The sequence below is a fragment of the Macrobrachium rosenbergii genome, chromosome 7 (assembly GCF_040412425.1).
Source record: "Macrobrachium rosenbergii isolate ZJJX-2024 chromosome 7, ASM4041242v1, whole genome shotgun sequence".
Lineage (NCBI taxonomy): Eukaryota > Metazoa > Arthropoda > Malacostraca > Decapoda > Palaemonidae > Macrobrachium > Macrobrachium rosenbergii.
In genome coordinates, this window is record NC_089747.1 from 28,087,518 (window position 1) to 28,107,339 (window position 19,822).

General features: G+C 43.1%; 1 protein-coding gene across 4 annotated transcripts in view; it reads right to left on the minus strand.

Moving 5' to 3' along the window:
• The window catches only part of LOC136840259 (ubiquitin domain-containing protein 1), a 142,453-nt gene that overhangs the window by 107,431 nt on the left and 15,200 nt on the right, over positions 1-19,822 (minus strand). For 2 of the 4 annotated variants that reach the window (XM_067106892.1, XM_067106890.1), the window contains exon 2: positions 252-479. In XM_067106892.1, the coding sequence (XP_066962993.1) occupies positions 252-479 (228 nt within the window). Of the gene's footprint in view, positions 1-251; positions 495-19,822 lie in introns of all 4 variants that reach the window. The other 2 variants (XM_067106889.1, XM_067106891.1) reach the window with 1 other exon arrangement.

Consider the following 19,822-nt stretch of genomic DNA (forward strand, 5'->3'; position numbering starts at 1 on the left):
ATAATATTAAAATAGTTCACGATGTGTGTGTTTATCTTAAACTAAAAATGCTCATACAGCATTTTCAAAATTCTGAGCAGAAAGTTTGACAGAATGAAATGGTCTAGACTATATAATAATAATAATAATAATCTACATCATTATAGGAAATCACACAAAAAAGCAAAATTGCTCACTTAGTACACTTAATATACTTTTAACCATTACGATTACAACACTGGAATAACAAAACAAAGTATCAAAGTGCTTACCATTCGGCAACATAATATTTGCCCCGTCGATGATGGCTTGAGCTAATTCATATTCTGTATTCTCCACAGCTAACGCTGCTGCTTTGAGCGCATCCCAAATTTCCCGTCGCCCTTCAAAGGCCGGAGCTGTGTCCCAAAATTCATCTCGCTTGCTCCGGACCTGGCCCTCTGTCAGTGGCATATCAGACTTCCAGCGTATCTTCTCATGACGGAGAGGTACATTTTTCCCTATTGAAGGACCCCCTGTAGTTAGTTTAAAGGTTCAACGCATTAATCTTAGTTACATAAAACCTTTTTTTATTTATCTCCATCTCATACATTTCAGATTCTGGACATGTACATGTACAGGCAATCCCTGGTTAACAGCAGAGGCTCCGTTCCCGGCTGAGCAACGCTAACTGAAAATAGGCAATAACCGGTTATCGGCGCTGATAAACCGCTTACCGACACCAATAAATTGCTAACTGGCGTCGAAATTGCTTACTGGCGCCAAAAATCTGGTTAACGACGTTGCTAGCCAAGCGCTGTAACTGATGCCCTGGTAAGCAGGGACTGCCTGTGTTACGGATAACATACAATATACATATTACTGTAAGAGACAGCTAAGTTTTGGTCCAGAACTTTGAAGAAATTGCCAACTGCTTGAAATGGAACTGACTCTAGGTGCAAAACGTTCAAGAATACCTTGGAGACTACATAAACTTTAAGAAAATGGGATGCTCACAATGAAAAACAAAAACAGTAAATAAGTGAACGAGTACAGTAAACATGAACAAATGCCAAGGTACACATTAACAACATATTTGCAAACCATACTTGATTAAAAAAAACTACAATATTGCTGAAAAAATGGTCCATACTGAAGAATGATTTTACAAACAAAGGGTTATTTCTCTAATATATATAAAATTAGGATGGATGAAAGGTTGTTTCAGGCCTGAAGACAATAATATTTGCATTCATACATTTTGCACAAAATGTTACATGCTTTATGTTTGACTTGTCATCCATTTTTCTCTGTTTCTAGGCTTACCATCTGGTGGACCATTCTTGTAATAGACATGTGAATAATCATTCATAATTTTCATTGGAAGGTTCAGTATAAAAGACTTTCACAACATGGGGAACTAGTTCCTTGATGTATCATTTTAAAAACAAAACTGCTTAGGGGTCACAGCATTCTCAAAAATATTGCAAAAGTACTAAAGAAATAAAACCACCAAAATGATTTGTATATGTATCATTACAGTGCATGTATGTTTGAACTACGGTACTTGCTATAATTTATATCTTTAGCCACTCATACTTTGTGCTTTTTGCATATTTAAGACTTTATATATTAGTTTACAGTAAAACTGCACAATATGAACTCACGTAAGTTGCGATTTTGCCCCCCAGTATTAATAAACCAAATTTGGGGTATGTGAGGTACAGCACCTGAAATGTCCAAAAACCATTTCATTACCTTGTAGCATTCAAACTGTAATAGCCACTGTAAGGGAACTTCAATGATGGAGATGTTTCCTTACACTTAGGAGCAACTGCTGAGCAGTGTAACTGCTTGAAGTCGAAAACAACAATAATAAAGCTGAGCAAATACAGCAACCGACTCATGCAAACATTAGTCTATGGTAAAGCATATGGAAATTACAGGTAAAGCAAAGGTTCATATAAATATATAAAAATGTACTGTACAGTATCAAGATTTTGAAACATTCTGATAGGTTTACTGAACTACTGTATATACAAATGAATACCAAGCTGTATACATAACACTAAAATTCATAATGGCCAAAGCATGGCTCATCTGACATCATTGACAGACATGACCAGATTTCTCTGAATTGAAGATGTACTCAAATTTTGGCCAGAAAAATTTTGAAAAAACAAACAAACAAAAATAAGGTCGCAACACTTTCACAAGTTAATGGCTATGTTTTCATTTGTGAGCATTCAACTCTCTCAACAAACTGAAGTATTGATGCTTCATCTGACAGAGCGTATTGCTTAATATAGTTTTTCAGTTAATCAATTTTAAAGTTATGTACTTTGTTCTTTGTTTTCCCCTGTTCACTGACTTAATATTTAATAAGCTTTTCCAACACTGATATACCTGCAAATTGAAAATTGAACAGATTACCAATTAACATATATGGCAGTAATTACCCAGCCATATTTTTCTAAGCCTACTATCTCAATAAGAGCAAATGGATGGGGCTACATCTGATGTGGTGTTTTAAGATTTGGATAGTATTGGATCTACGCTATGCAGCATTTAATTTTAATCTCATATGAATGAAAAAGTAAACATTAATATAGTACAGTACTACCCCACTTTTACACAATTCAACTTTTCACACTATTTTGTTGTGGATTTTTGAGGAACATCTTTCATTTTTTCTGCCGGAGCTTTCACCAACTTGCAATTTTTTCTATGGACTGTATCTCTAAAATTATCACCAATTCACTTTTTTTCATAGAGCAACATTGTGTATTTTTCATTAATCCTTAAGGGACGGGCCTAATACATATCAAGCACACCCCTAGACTGGGCAAACTTTAAAGTTGGCCAAATTATGAGAAAAAAACACACATCAAAGGAAAGAGGAAGATATGAAAATGCACATGGTGTAAGAAAAAAATTCTAAAAATTTTTCCCTATCTTCCATGGGAAGTTGAAAGTGACTATTTACAACCCTGAGTGGGGCCTCTTTTACAAGACGTTCATAAAATTATGACATTTTCATAATAAAATAAAGTTTTAAGTATACTTACCCAGTAGTTACATTGCTATTGTTTCAAAACCAAACAGCAGCTAGAATTCAAAATTTGCGCCAGCAAAAGCAAAAAACAATATGGCGGCTAGGAGATACCCCCTCTACCCAATGGTGGAGGAGTGAGGAACTACCTTAACACAAAACTTCAGTTGTTTATGCCCTACATTCATGAGAGGGGAGGAGGGAGGGCTTTGATCATGTAACAACTGGGTAAGTATACTTAAACTTTTATTTTGTTATGAAAATGTCATTTTTAAGTATGTAACTTACCCAGTAGTTACATTGCTGATTCCCACACTAAAGGAGGTGGGACCATGAATAAATAGAACTATAAGTTTGTGTTAACCTTCTTTTATTGGGCAAAAGAAAAGTAAGTTCCTTACCTGTTAAGTGAGCGATCCATACTGATTCTGCCCCTTAAATATGGAGCTTTTCTTAACTGCTAGACATGGCAAGGGAGTCATGGGATGTCTATAGCAAGTATATTACCCTTGTGACCTAGAAGGGTTCATAAGACACCAAGGATGACCAAACAAATGCCCCTGCTCAGGGCGCAGCACCAACCAGAAACCACAACACCAATCAATGGGTATCACCACTAGCCTACACCAAAATGAATCCCCTTAAAAAACTAACGACTGAGAGGTACTCCTAAACGCACAGCACTACGTACCCCCAGACTCCCCAGCAATCTCCAAAACCTGCATCAAGAAGGGGATACTAAGGAAGGATGAACTTCCTTATCACCTTCACCCAATACCGTGCCAGCCACTGCGAAAGGACCTAGGGTACTGCAGTTATCTTATGTTGTCGCCATATCTCGTAGATTATGCGAGGTGAACACTGACCTACTCCAAAAAGTCGCTTGTACAATAGAAGAAAGAGACAAATTGTGTCTGAAGGCCAGAGAGGTCACAACCTCTCATACTTCATGTGTTTTAACTTTCAAAACACTGCACTCCACATCATCCAAATTGTCATGAGCCCCCACTATTACACTCTGAATAAAGAAAGCCAACGTGTTTTTTGAGAAGGGTTGAGATGGATTCTTAACAGAGCACCAGAGATGTTCCGAGTTACCTCTAATAGACTTGGTCACTTAAATATAGAACTTGAGAACTCTAACGGGGCAGAAGAGTCTCTCCTCTTCTCTTTCAACTAGATCTGTCAGGTTACGAATCTCAAACGACCATGGCCAAGGCCTGGATGGGGTTTCATTCTTGGCCATAAAACCCATATTAAATGAACAGATAGAGTTTCCATTTACAAAACCTGCTTTTTTATTTAAGGCATGCACTTCACTTAGCCTCTTCGCTGTAGCTAAGGCTACTAAAAATAGCGTCTGTCTCATCACCTGCCTCAAAGATGCTGTACTGAGAGGTTCGAATCTATCACTCCTAAGCCACGTCAGAACCACGTCCAAGTTCCAGCCTATTAATCTTGGTCCTTCCATCCTCTCCTTATCGAAGGACTTAATTAAATCTGACAAATCTTTGCCACCAGACAAATCTAGACCACGGTGTCGAAACACCGAGCCCAACATAGCCCTGTACCCCTTAATGGTAGAGGTAGATAATAGCTTCGTCTTCTTCAAGTACAAGAAAAAATCGGCCACTTGTGCCAAAGATATCTTAGAAGAAGAGACTCCCTCTCTCCTGCACCAGTCTCTAAAAACATTCCACTTGGCCTGGTATACGTCCGAAGAAGACCTCCTTCTACATTTCGCGATAGCTTCTGAAGCTTGCTCAGAAAATCCCTTGTCTCTGAGGAGACGGTTGATGGTCTGAATGCGGTTAGCGCTAGACCCGACAGACCCCTGCGGAACTATCTTACATGAGGCTGCCTGATCAGATCCTTCCTTTGAGGTACAAGCCTTGGATAATCTGTCAGAAGTTCCAGTAGATCCAGGAACCATTCCCTTGATGGCCAAAATGGGGCGATCAAGAGTCATTCTGACGTTCTAGTATGTCCTGAGTTTGTTCAACACTCCCAACTATCTTGAATGGCGGGAAGGTGTAAACATCCAGATTCTCCCAATTCTGAACCATGGAATCCGTAACCCAGGCCTGATGGTCCGGAATTGGAGAACAATAAATTGGAAGTCTGTTGTTCTTGGCTGTGGCAAATAGGTCTACCAGCGGAGTCCCCCAACACTTCCATATTTGCCAACATACCAAGGGATGCAAAGTCCATTCTGTCGAGATCACTTGCTTCTTGTGACCGAGCAAGTCTGCCCTTACATGTAGTTTCCCTTGAACAAACCTTGTCAATACTTGCGTCTGATTTTGCTGCAGCTACAATAACAGAATTCTCGTTGGCTGACAAAGGGAGAACAAGTGAGTGCCTCCTTGTTTCTGAATATATGACAGAGCCGTTACATTGTCCAAATGGACTACTACTACCTTTCCTCTGATCTGTTCTGCAAATTCTGTCAACCCTAGATGAACAGCTACCAATTCTTCATGTTGATATGCCACTTCTGTTGGCTTTTGCTCCAAACTCGAAACGTCTCTCTGTCCCCTAGAACTGCACCCCATCCCTTGTCGGATGTGTCTGAAAAGAATGTTAGGTCGGGGTTTAACTGAAACTTGAGACTTTCCTTCCGCAGTCTTTCTCTTGACAGACACCAAAACAGATCCTTCTTGATTTCCTCAGAAATCTCGAAAACGAAGGAATTCGGAAATTCCTTCCTCTGCCACTTCGCTTTTAAATAAAATTGCAATGGCCTCACATGGAGGCGGCCCAGATCCATGAACATCTTTAGGGACGACAACATTCCCAGAAGGCTCATCCATTCTTTCGCAGAGCAAGTTCTGAGAGCCAGAAACTTCAAAACTTTTTGAAGACAAGAATCGACTGAACTGATGGAGAAGCACGAAAATTCACTGCATCTATCTGAATTCCCAAATATACTGTCTTCTGAGAAGGGATCAGACACGACTTCTGATGGCTGATTAGAAGACCCAACTCCTCTGCTAATCTTAAAGTCACTTGAAGATCCTCTGTGCACTTCGCTAGAGTTCCCAACCGAAGAAGCCAGTCGTCGAGATAAAGAGATATCCCCTGTTGATGGGGCCACTTCGAAAATGGGGCTAGAATCCGGGTAAAAACTTGAGGTGCTGTCGAAAGGCAGAAACAGACAGCCTGAAACTGGAAAAATTGGTTCCCCAATACAGAACGTAGATACTTCCGAGACTCTTGATATATCAGGACATGGAAATATGCGTCCTGCATATCCACCGTTACCATCCAAACTCCCTGTCTGATGGATGATAGAACCGTGTTGTTGGTCTCCATGCAGAATTTTGTCCGTTCTACAAACTTGTTTAATGTGCTGACAGCCAACATGGGTCTCAGCCCCTGAAGCTTTGGGAACTAGAAACAGGCGATTGTAGAAGCCGGACAGCTCTGATCTTCCACTGCTTCTACAGCTCTCTTGCCTAACAGGGCCGACACCTCTTCGGAAAGCGCCATGGATTTCTTTGAATTGCCTAAGTAAGCCGTCAAAGCTATCGGTACCCTCGAAGGGGGGCTGAACATAAAGGAATACAGTAGCCTCTTCTCAGAGTCTCCACAACCCAGCTCTCTCTGCTCTATCTCTCCCCAACAACTCCAAAATAGGAGAGTCTTGCTCCCACCGGTGCACAGAGGATGTGCTTCTCACTTCTTGTTGGCAGACTGGGGAACTTTAACTGATCTAAGAGGAACCCTTGTTCTTCCTCTAGAATTTGCCAATCCTCTAGAACCTCCTCTACCTCGAAAGGGCACTCCACGTGAAGATTAAGACGCAGAAGAAGACGAAGTCGGACGTACAACTGGCAAAGCAACAGAAGTCTCTCTTGGTCTTTTGGAGGACTGAGCCAGTAAATCCTGCATAGATTTCTTCTGAGGAGACAAAGAAATCTCCACTAACAGCTCCTCTGGAAACAGGTTCTTCTTATTAAGAGATGCAAACAACAAGGCTGGCCTCTAAATTCTTGACACTCCCTTTGTAAGGAAAGAACACCATAATTCTCTCTTCTTAAGGACGCCTAAAGAAAACATAGCAGTCAGTCCTGATCTAAAACCTTAAGGACTTCCGATACATCTGTAAACGTCTCCTCATCCAAAGAAGAACATGCAGAAATCTTGTGGCCCAATGCTCCATTGGACCAGTCCAAAACACTGACCACCTCAAAAATACCAAAGATGTGCTTCAACAGGTGATCCAGTTGACGTAAGAAAACATAACCTTCGGCAATTAAAAGCTGGGCGCCTCGAGCGTCGATAAGCCCCGAGAAGTCTCCCTGGGAGGAGGCAGAAACTCCCACAGAGAAGGCTTCCCCAGTCTCGTAGCAGAGTTGTCTCCAAGATGTCAGTCTAGAAGGAGGAAAACATAAGATAGTCTTGCCCTGCTCCCTCTTCTTAAGAGAGAAGAGCCTGCAGAGGAAGGCGCCACAAGAAAGGACGAATCTGGAAAACTCTCAACAAAGAATTTCAAAAGCTTCTTGTAAGCGGTAGAATTGTGACTCCCCTGTTCTATTTCCTCATCACCTTCTTCGTCTGTTTCCTCGACCGAATGTGTAGGGGAAACAACTATCACAGAACGAGTCTTGTTCTGAGTGGGTTGCACGAAACCCAAAATCTTATCCAACTTCGCTTGAATGGAAATCGCCGAGGGTCCTGAACTTCCTGCTCAGAAATACGTGTTGGAGAACCTGAGCATCTGGCAGACGAAAGGCGAGTTGGCGCCAACGAATGAATCGAAGCTTCAGGCGCAAGAATGCACTTCTCCTGATACTGGCGCTCATGCGCTACCTCCTCTTCATCATCCAGTCGAAACGACTGCTTTTGTGCCTCCACAAGCAAAATCCTCTAACTCTTCTTAGCAGAAGTTAATCGGTACCTTGGAGCCAACTCCGGTGGTCCCTCAACGTCTCGGGAAGGCGAAAAAACCTCTGGAGCCTCCCACCTATTACAACCAGGGGAAGGAGAAGCATGAGCAAGTGTTTGCTTCTTAGGTACTGCCTCAGGCGAGACACTGCGAGACCTTTTAAGCAGGCGAGACTTGCCCGAAGACGACCTTTGGCACCTGGGCGAAGACTCTCCTGAACTCGACAGGTTTGCAAACTCCTCTCTGGAGATGCCTTTCCAATGGCGCTCCTTAGTAGTCTGGGAGTCGACATCAGATCTGCCTGAGGGGGTGACTACCGGAGCAGACCCACTCGCCTCCCTTGGGCCTCAGTATGCTTCCCCAGGGGATCGAGTCTAGCAGGGACCTTGCCCTAAGAGCACTAGTGGGCCGAGTAGCCACCTCCTCCACTTCACAAACACTAACAGTCGTCACTTTATCCTCAAAAAGATTTTACAGAAAATCCCAACTTCTCAACAGCTTGAAGCATTAACAAAAATTTCACATTCATGTGGAGAAGCTAAGTCGGGTCACGACACCGGTTCAGGTGAGCGAAACAGGTGAAGGAACAGGTTGATTAACAGGAGGGTGTTAATGGGAGAAATGGAAAGTTCATGATCCTGATTATCTACTTCCTTAGAGGAAGCTCTAACTGCAGCTTTCCACTTCCTATCAGAATCTAACTTTTTCATCCTAACTGAATAAATCTTCCACTTCCCTTCATCCCAATCTCTACATTCAAATCCAGGTTACAGTCCTGACCTCTACAAGCTGCACAAACAGTATGTGCATCATAAATCTCTTTAGCTAACCTACTTTTGCACCCTTTGCTGCAAACTCTAATTGCCCTGATCTTACCTGAGCTTGAGTCTGACATACTGCAAAGAAAAGAGGGTAGCTAAAATAACACAAACTAGAAATGATGTAACTGCTTGTCCTAACTGAATATTAAAGACAAAACACTAAGTACATTACTAAATTCCAATAACAGAATATCCCTGAATTCTAGCAGCTGCTGCAAACAGGTGTGTATAGCACAAGCCGGCAGAAATGACTGTAGTTTTGTGTTAAGGTAATTCCTCACTCCTCCACCAGTGGGTAGAGGGGGGGATCTCCTAGCCACCATATTGTTTTTTGTTTTTGCTGGCGCAAATTTTGAATTCTAGTTGCCGTTTGGTTTTGAAACTATTGGGTAAGTTACATACTTAAAAATGACATTTTTATGATAAAATAACGTTTCACTCATACTTACCCGGTAGTTACATATAGCTGTCGTCTTTGACGTCACTGCAGTATTCAAATTTCGCCGCTAGCGAAAGGTGATCCCTCTACCCCCCGCCCTCTATCGGGGTATCGGGAACTGTCCCAAGAACACGTCATAAGTTTTTGCCCAACTGCCCAGGTGAGGGGAGGAGGGAGGGTTATGATTATGTAACTACCGGGTAAGTATAAAGTGAAACGTTATTTTATCATAAAAATGTCATTTTCACTTGTACAACACCCGGTAGTTACATATAGCTGATTGGCACCTTGAGGAGGTGGGGCACTGGCAGCTAATAAAATTCTTGAATTATCTACTTGCAACAAGTTAGACATAGGTTCTCCTTACCTTTAAAGGTAGCTGACTCAGTGGTTACTGCCTCTGTAGTCTGCTGGCCTTTATATTGTGCGAGAGGATATAAGGGATCTGTGTGTCGGACACAATAAAAAACAGTACCTGCCGTGAGAGAACATGGCTGCGTTTGCGGACAAGTCTGATGCCCCTTGATCAGGCGCGATGACACGAACAACAAAGCGAGGATCACCTAACATTACCATAAAACCAATACCAAGATTAAAAACTGGAAGATACTAACACACCATGTATCTCCAGGCAACCTTAAAAACAACAACTCCAACACCAAGGTGAAAATGTTAGTTAAGGAGCGGACTCCTTTTTCACCCTCCCCCAACACCGTGTCAGTCGTAATAAAGGGTCCCAGCGTTGCTGCACTCTTGAAAAACAGTTTGCGTCCACTTGAAGTAATGCGATGCAAACACTGACTTGCATCTCAAAAAGGTGGACTTAACCAAGTCTTTCACAGATAAGTTTCTGCTAAAGGCTACAGAAGTCGAAAACCGCTCTAATCTCGTGCTTTACCTTAAGAATACTCATCTCCCGAGTCAGCACACTGCTCATGAGCTTCTTTTATCAGGCTTCTCAAAAGAAGGAAAGGGCATTCTTAGAGAGAGGCCTAGAAGGATCTCTAACCGAGCACCAGAGGTGGTCACTGGGACCTCTGAGCTTCTTCGTTCTCTGAACGTAGAACTTGAGAGCTCTCACAGGGCAGAGGTACCTCTCGGGTTCTTCGGGACCAGACCAATTGGGAAAGGTCCCAATTTCAAACTCTCTTGGCCAAGGTCTAGACGGGTCTTCGTTCTTGGCTAAGAAACCAAGAGTAGACATACACACTGCCTTCCCCTTAGCAAAGCCTACTCTTTTGTCTATCGCATGTAGCTCACTTACTCTCCCTGGCACGTAGCAGAGCTACCAAAAAAGTCTTTCGTGAGATCCTTCAAGGAGATGTTAGCCATCGGTTCAAAGGACTGAGACCCGTAACCATCTCAGCACCACGTCAAGATTCCACGCCACTGGTCTCTTCTGGTCCCTCTTCGACGTATTAAATGATCTAATCAGATCTGAAAGGTCTTGACTCAAAGACACTTCAAGACCCTATGTCGAAAAGACCGAAGCTAACATGGCTCTATACCCTTTAATGGTAGGTACAGCAAGCTTTTTCTCTCTGTGGAGGAACAAGAGAAAATCGACCATCTGGGCTATAGACGTGAAGAAGAAGACACGCCTTCTCTTCGACACCAGGACCTAAACTGTGTCCCATAGCCTGGTAAACATTGTCAGAGGATTCTCTTCTTGGCCGCAATAACTTCCCGAAGCCTCTCTTGAAAAGCCTCTCTTTCTGATGAGTCTCCTGACAGTCTGCAGGCGACAAGATGAAGAAGCGGACAAGTTTTGGTGGAACCTCTGAAAATGTCGACTGTCTGAGTAAATCTGGTCTCTCTGGCAGAAGTCTCGGAAAGTCTGACAGTAGGTTTTAGAAGGTCCGGAACCACTCCCTGGACGGCCAGAATGGAACCACCAGAGTCATCCTTACGTTCGATGGCTTGAGAACTTGAGATGACTTGCCGTGGGATCTTGAACGGGGAAAGGCATAAAGGTCAGGTCTGACCAGTCCATGAACATTGCATCCACGAAAACGCTATGCTGTCTGGAACCGGAGAGCAGTAAAGGGGCAGCCAGTCGTTTTGTCGGTTGCAAAGATCTATGGCGGACGTCCCCCCATACCTTCCATAGCTCCTGCAAACTAGGGGATGTAAAGTCCACTCATTGGATAGGACCTGGTTCTTTCTGCTGAGAAGGTCCGCCGCTACATTTCTCTCCCCTTGAATGAATCTCGTTACTAGTCTGGTCCCGATCTCCTCCGCCCAAACTAGTAGCTCCTCGAGGTCTCGTAGAGGGACCAGTGAGTGCCCCTGTTTCGAATGTATGCCAGAGCGGTCGTGTTGTCCGCCTGGACCAAGACGCATTTGCCTTCCACTTCTTTTTGAAAGGCTAACAGGCTAAGTGAACCGCTTTTAGTTCCTTTTCATTGATATGCCAGTTTCTCTCTTCTCTTTGCCACTGGCCCGAAACTTCTTTTGTCCCCATAGTGGCTCCCCAGCCCATGTCCGAGGCGGAAAACAGAGTTAGGTCTGGGTTCGGAAGCTGAAGAGGAAGTCCTGTGACAGCCTTCCTTCTGACCTCCACCAACGGAGGCACTCCTTTATCTTTTCGAAATGGCGAATGTGAAGGAGTCCGAAACTGTTTCCTGGGCCACTTCTCTTGCAGGTAAAACTGCAGTGGCCTCAGGTTCAAGCGCCCCAGTTTTACAAACTTCTCCACTGAAGTTAAGGTTCCCCACGAGGCTCATCCATTCGTTCGCGGAACAAATCTTCCTCTGCAGAAAGTCGCCGATCTTCTGCAGGCATGAAAATATCCGTTGGCAGGACAGAAAAGCCTGAAAAGTCAGAGTCCAGACTCACTCCCAAATAGACAATCTGCAGACTGGGAGTAAGGCAAGACTTCTTCTCGTTGATAATAAGGCCTAGAGACTTCGCTAATTGAAGAGTCTTTGATAGGTCCTCCATACAGCTCTCCCTCGAAGCAGCTTTGAGCAGCCAATCGTCGAGGTACATGGAAACTCGAATTCCTTCCAGGTGAAGATGTCTGGCTACAGATAACAGGACCCTTGTGAAAACTTGCGGGGCTGTCGACAGACCGAAGCAGAGGAGCGGAACTGATACACCTGTCCGTGAAGAGGCGAACCTCAGGAACTTCCTTGAATCTGGGTGTATCGGGACGTGAAAATAAGCGTCTTGGAGGTCTATCGAAACCATCAATCCCCTGATGTAAAGACGCCAAGACCGACTGAGTTGTCTCCATGGAGAATTTTTGTCTTCTGAGCGAAGACATTCAACGCCTCACGTCCAGGGCGGTCTCCATCCCCTGATGCTTTCGTGGCCAGGAACAGCCGATTGTAGAAACCTGGAGATAGAGGGCATGAAGCAGTTCTATCGCTTCCTTCTCCAGCATGGCTCGGACTTCTGGCGAGAAGGCGTCTGGTTTGGCATGTTGTGAAGTGCGCCTGCAAAGAAACTGAGCCTCCACTAAAGGAGGTTTGGAAAGGAAGGGATGGCATATCCTTCCTTTAAAACTTGGATCGTCAAGGGTCTGCCGAGATCCGTTGCCACTCTTGCCAGAACCTTTGCAGTCTGGCTCCTACAGCTGAATGGAGGACAAAAGGTTCATTTCTTCTCTGGGGCCGTCGAGGTTCTAGGCGTGGCTTTGCCTTTTCCTCTGGCCCTGCCAAAAACACGTCTAGAGGATCTTCCTTTATACTGTCCAAGCGAGAAAGCGGGGACGAAACACCGCGCACAGAAGCGGTAGAAAGCACAGGTCTTTTCGCTTTCTTGGCAGACTGCGACAAAAGATCCTGGGTTGACTTCTGGGCTAACGCCTGGGAAATTGCAGCAACCAACTCTTGCGAAACAGATGTGCCTTGTTCAAAGGGAGAAAACAAGAGAGCCGTCTTCTGGTTTGAAGAAACACCTTTTGCTAAGAAGGAGCACCAAAGTTGCCTCTTTTTGAGAACCCCCTGTCGTAAATAAAGAGGCCAGTTCTACTGCACCGTCGCAGATGCCCCTATCAATGCAGTCCACTACTCTACCACATCATCCAAGAGCTCGGAAGAAAGATGAAAATCCTTAATCTTCCTGGCTAAGGCTGCCCGCCCAGATCCAGGAAGCTCACTATTTCAAGAGTCCCAAACACGCTCTTGAAAACTTGATCAGTTCGGAGGACGTAAAGAAAACCTTTCGCAGAGAATTAAGTGCGGTCCTCCTACTGGCATCCATGAGACTGGAGAAGTCCCCCTGTGCGGGAGGCAGCCACACCCAGGGAAAACATTTCCCAGTCTCGTACCAACTCCGGTTCGGAAGGAACGAGCGAGGAGGAGGAAGACAGAAGACGTTCTTTCAATTTCCCTCTTCTCGGCCAGCCAAGCATCCATCTTCTTAAGGCCTTTCTTCGCCGAGACGGACAGGACAAGTTTCAAAGTCCGAAGAAGAAACAAGCCTTGTCCCTCTTGTACTGGGACCCAGGAGGCGGAGGAGCCGCGGGCGAGCGAATCAGGGAAGTTCTCAATAAAGAACTTCAAGAGCTTCTTGTAAGAAGAAAGTTGCGAGACTTCTCCTCCTTACACTGCTCCTCTAAGCCGAGAGGTTACGTCAGAAACTGGGGATAAGTCCAGCTGGACAACGCCTTCATCCAAGTCTCCTTGAACTGAAACTTGAGTTACACGGGGGCTGGAAGGCTCGGGACATATTCTTGCTGTGTCACGAAAGAGTTTGAGCCTGTTGAGGAGCCATCGGGCGCAAAGGAGGCGCAGTTGATACAGCAACCCGAAGGTGGCGCCAAAGGAGGGCCATCGGTACCCACAACGACAGGTGGCGCCAATGAAGGCGCAGCGGCAGCGCTACGGAGCGGCAGACAGTAGTCGGCGGCGCCGCTGGTATCACAGGAGGCGCCAAAGGAGCGCAATCGGCACAGCAGCAAAAGGTGGCGCCAACGGGGCGCTAGCGGCGGCGCTACGAGGTGACAGAAAAGAGGAGTCGAGTGGCGCGCTGGCATCGTGAGGAGGAGCCACAGAAGAGACTTGACTTTTAGACAAAAGTTGTAAAATCGAGGTCCAAACGGGCATTGATTCCGTCAATCACAAGCTGGTGAGGACCATCGAATGCTGGAGCAGGCGCCACAGGAACAGGAGTGACAGGAGTCGCTGGCGCCAAAGGAGCAGACCTCTCAGATGCAACTGTCTTATAGGGGGCTCAGCCGAAACGAATGAGACGAGTCCGACGAAGAAAGCCTCTCTGGCACTGCCCAAAAGCTACAGGAAGGGTAGGATCCTCCAGAAGAGCCTTCTTCTTAGGAATCTTCGATGGTGAAAGCAGACGAGACCTCTTCAAAAAGGTCTAGAAGCGTCGCGAAAACGCCAACCTCTGGCGGAGAGGAACTCTGACTGGATTCACTCGACACTATCCGCTCCTCACCTTTTCGGTGGTGAGGGCCAGCAGCCTGGGAAGCGCAACAGGACTGCTTGAGGGCAACTGCTCGGAAGCAGGTCCCACTCACCTCCTTTCGGCTTTTCGGCATGCCTTCTCCTGGAACCTGGGAGCCTGACAGGGCCTAGACCCTGGGAGCGTGAATGGGCGAGAAGCTACCTCCTCCACAACACTTATACAAGGCACTACACTTGCATTATCACTGCAGTCTACTAACAATTGTGCAAATTGTCTCCCATTTTCTGCATGGAAGACAAACGCGTGGACTGACACGGTATCAGGATTGGGAGAAACGATGTCGGGGCAGGTAAAACTACAGGAACTACAGAAGACAGGGTTAATAGGGTTCTGAAAACCTCTTGACTACCTCCTGACCTCGAAGACCTAGAAGAGGCCTTCTAATCTATCTTTCTCTAGCTTCTTCATGTACTTCCCCAAAGCACTCCAGTCAGACAAAGTTAGTAGTTCACACTCGTTACAAGTCAAGTCAGCAGAACATTTTGCCCCCTGCATGAAAAGCACGGGTGTTGCGGATCTAAACTAAACAACAAGCCTGGTTTTGCAGCCTTTGCTGCAAAACCGGATACTACTAGAACCTGAATCAGACATAATAGTCTAACTAATAATAACGCTCAAGCAATGACTAGCGCCAGCAAAAAACAACAAACCGAGTACTTCACCAAAAAAGGAACAACAAACCGAGTACTTCACCAAAAAAGGAACTAGAAGTTGGTGTTGAGAAATACTACCAGCAGCAGAACGTATTACCGGTTCGGCCCGCAAAACTAATGAGCGTGTTCTTGGGGCGGTTCCCGATACCCCGATAGAGGCGGGGGTAGAGGATCACCTTCGTAACACTAAGCTAATGCGAAAATTTGAATACTGCGTGGCGTCAAAAGGCGACAGCTATATGTAACTACCGGGTAAGTTGTATAAGTGAAAATGTTAATTTTACCTAGTTATGCATGTTTTTTTTAATTTATTTTTTGTAAAATTATAATTACAGCTTACACAAAACTGTATCATAACAGATAAGAACTAAAATCAGTAATAAATTCTGAGCATATTTGTGTTGTAAAATATTTGCGAGATTTACTGAGATGGGGAGATGCAGTAACTTTTTTTGAGTTATAAATGTTGTTTCTAATATTTCTTTGCACTTTTCTTTGCAAAATTACAATTATAGCTGACATACTATCATAAAAGATAAGAACTAAAACCAACAGCAATCCCCAGGTATATTTATGAGCAAATAAATAAAAAGACGTCCTGGAGCTGCAAAGAGGCATTACTGCACATGCTTCTCTGAAATCTCAAGGCATACTGATCGATATCTCTCCCGCGACGAGGTAATAAGTTGCCATAAGTCATTTATGGACCACTGAAGTGCTATGAACCTCTTTCCCACTAAATTCATTCTAACAGTATGGTGTGTAATAATAATACTCATATGAGGATTCCCGTACATCACCCAAAACCTGTTATAGATACTCTTATGAGGATTCCCATCCATTAAGGGTCAAAGGATATGTATATACTGTACTGAGAGAGAGAGAGAGAGAGAGAGAGAGAGAGAGAGAGAGAGAGAGAGAGAGAGAGAGAGAGATTTACATTGAAGTCTAAGCACAGTATAAATGGATTCTGTAACTGAAATAACGTTTTATTGATACTTTGCTGTTTTATCATTAAAGGATATGTACGCTGAGAGAGAGAGAGAGAGAGAGAGAGAATGACGGAACATGAATTTTTTTAATAAATTTATGGGAGATGGTGAGGATTAACACAAAATGACGTAAACCAAGAACTTACAGTACTAAATCATTTTTATCATAAATGTATTTGTATGTAATCACAAAAATACTAACTTGACACAACAAATCTAGCATTCTTTTTTGGAAGAACTTGTCCTGTTGTTCTAAACTACTCACGTATTTTGGATATGCTCTATACAGTAGTACTATCCTAAAATACGTACGTAGTAAATATTTAAAAATCACCTTACAACACAGCAAAATATAATAAAATGTATGTACATTAAGCCCAGTACAGTAGACGATGCACAAAGTCACGTTAGGCAAAACAAAAATAAAGCATGTCTGAATTATAGGGGATACTTTAGAGTAACAGTTGTAGGCAGCTACGTAATGTTGTAAGGTGACTTTGAAATATTGGGGTGTTCTGGGATGACAGTTTGAGGTATATTTTTGTTTGAGCTGTTAAGCTGGGCAATGAATTGTTAAAATAGGTAGTTATAAGCATTTTAGGGGTGTAAATACTTAAGAGTAAAAGTTGTAGGAGGGAATGTAAGACGACTTTGGGTGTTCTGGGATGATGGTTTGGGGTGTATTTTTGTTTGAAATACTGTTTTAGTATGATAATTTAAGGTATATTTTTTTGAACTATTAAATTAGGCAGTGAATCATTAAAATAGGCAGTTATGAGCATTTTAGTTTAAGGGGTACAGGGTATTTGGCAGTTGTAAAAGCATTTTTAGAAGGGATTTTTGCATTTCCACAGTGGGTTCTGGAACCTATGCCGTATAAAAGTGGGAGAAGACTGTAAATATTAGAAATACGTAATAACATTTCATTGCACAGTTACACTTTGTAAAAACATCATATAAACATGACATCCCAGATAGAAAACAATGAAAATAGAATTGAGCTTAAAATCCTCACAATACAGTATAGATATTGCATACTGTATAATAAAAAGCACATTAGTCGGTAAGAGTATGACACAAACATATCTGATTTTGATACTCTTGCTACAAAGACAGTCTGCTACATACAAAGCAGTTCCAATCTGAGAGGAAGTTTGTAAGTTGAGTTGGTCTGTACGTTGTACAGTTTGCCTAAGCATCCAGCTTTGCAGTTAACCTATGGCATATAGCACTGTGCAGTAATAAAGCTTTCTATCAGGACAATTTGTTCTCTGTACTTAGAACAGAAATTTTTATAATAAAATTTATTTTTCATATACTTACCTCTCTATAATGATAGCCGTAATTCCCGTGTTAGGAGGGAGGACGATAGTGTGTGAAAAGTAAAAAATTAATAGAATTGTTTAATTTTAACAGTCTACTGATCCATCCCTTTTGGGGAATTCAAGCCTCTGTTGATTACCTTTCAGCTTTTCCTACGTCGACATGAGTGGGGACGTTAGCGGGTTGATACATAATAGAGGGGTATTTAAAAAATCAATTTTATTATAAAAATTTCTATTTTTGAAATGAATCTTACCTCTCGATTATGACAGCTGATTTCCACACTGAAGAAATGGAGGTGGGAGAAAGGTGTGAGGACAAATAATTATAACCCTCCCAGGAAATAACAAATTCCACCAGGAATAAGATGCTTCTTGCTCAGTGATTAGAATCCATGTACTGGTACCCTTGCAAGGACCTCTGAAAGATGCTGGAGGCTCCTTGCAAGGGATACCACACTCACTTTCATGAAAGTGTGACAAAAAGTCTTGTGCCTAGGCCAGCAGAGCAAAGACAGTACATAAATGAAGGCTTTTACCTAAGTCAAAATAGGCTCCTTCATACTCCCCTAAAAATTTCCCATGTAAATAGGAAAGGCTAAAGTATTGCTACCCTAATTGTTCAGGATATGAGTTCCCGTTGTAACGAGGGGCAAAATGGCTCTGCTTGATTTGTACTGAATCTCTCCATCTCCCAAACAGTGCAAGGGAAATATCGAGTTACACGTCCACAGGGTTGCACTGACAACACTCAAGGCTGGAAAATGAAGGTAGCTGTCACTGCTCTCACCTCATGAAGCCCACCATCAGGAGTGATAAGAAAGAGGGGTCTAGATTAGTATGAGCTTCCTTGACCAGGTTCTCAAATAGAAAGACCATGGCTTTCTTTTTCCTTCCATAGGTCAATCTTGTTTAGATCACTGTCTGTGGTCCCTAGTCCTTTGCCCTTAGAGATTGCTATAACTGGACATAGGGAGGGTTTTACTCATCTGGACAAAGCAACTGAGGAAGAGCCCGATACTTAATATTCAGACTTTACCCTAATGAAGAGCAAAAAGGAATGTTCCTTGGGAAGTAAACCCCACACTGCAGGAGAAGGCTTAGTGTTCACTAACTGTGAAAAACAAGCCTCAACCATCAAATCTTTTAGGAAGGCTGAGTTTAAGGGGCACGCCGACCGCTGAATTTCAAGTTGTTGATTTTTATTTTTTATAGTTTTGGACTGGTATATGTCTAAATAAACATCCTGAAATATTACTGCTAAAAAAAATTTGTGTGTGGATTTTTTAACATATTTGTTCACAGCATTTACCAGCCTGTGAGCAGCATTGAGCAACAAATTGTAAAAATGTTTGTACGACTTTTTAGGTGAAGTGAGAAATATATACTTTACTTTCCTACTAAAATACATATGTACAATAAAAACTGGCTTGTTCTTGCAAAAATACATCAAATCAGAGAAAATATGTATGTCTCAATATCGCCCTGTGAGCAACTTTGAGCAACAAATTGTCGCATAATGCCTGTAGGACTTCTAATTCCGGATAGTAAGAAGTACGAAATATACTTTAGTTTCCTACTAAAAATACCCATTTTCTACACTAAGAACTGGCTCGTTCTCTCCAAAAAATATAAAATCTGAGTAAATATGTACAGGCATTCCCCAGTTACTGGTGAGGGTTCCATTCCTGACGGCATGATGTTCACCGAAAATCGCTGATAACTGAAAATCGGTGATAACAGCGCCGACAACTGGATATCAGTGCCAATAAACAGAGATTGGCGCATATCGATGCTGAAAATCTAGTTATTGTCGTCTCTAGACAAGTGCCGTAAAACAGGACTGCCGATAACTGGCGACTGCCTGTATCTCAATATTTTTAATTCCTCATGCCAATTAGTTTACATGTAATATTTTGTATTTCTAGACATTTTTACGGTGCATTTTCAGAAATATAAAATTATATAATTGTAGGTAACACTTCCCAACAGAGCGTCTTTACCCACAAGCCATCTCATCACGCGAGTGTGAGTTTCCTTTCCTACCAACACACTTTGTACGTTGTGATGACCAATTGCATTTACAGTTGCATTTCATGACCCCGCAGTAAACTGACGTACTGTAGTTCCAATGACAGGGAAAATGAGGAGAAGCACCCTTGTAAGGAAAAGGTATCAAAGAATGCATGCCCTACATGGGTTACAAGAAGAGAGACCCGAACAAACGAGAAGCGTCTCCATGGGAGAAATGTCAGGTACCT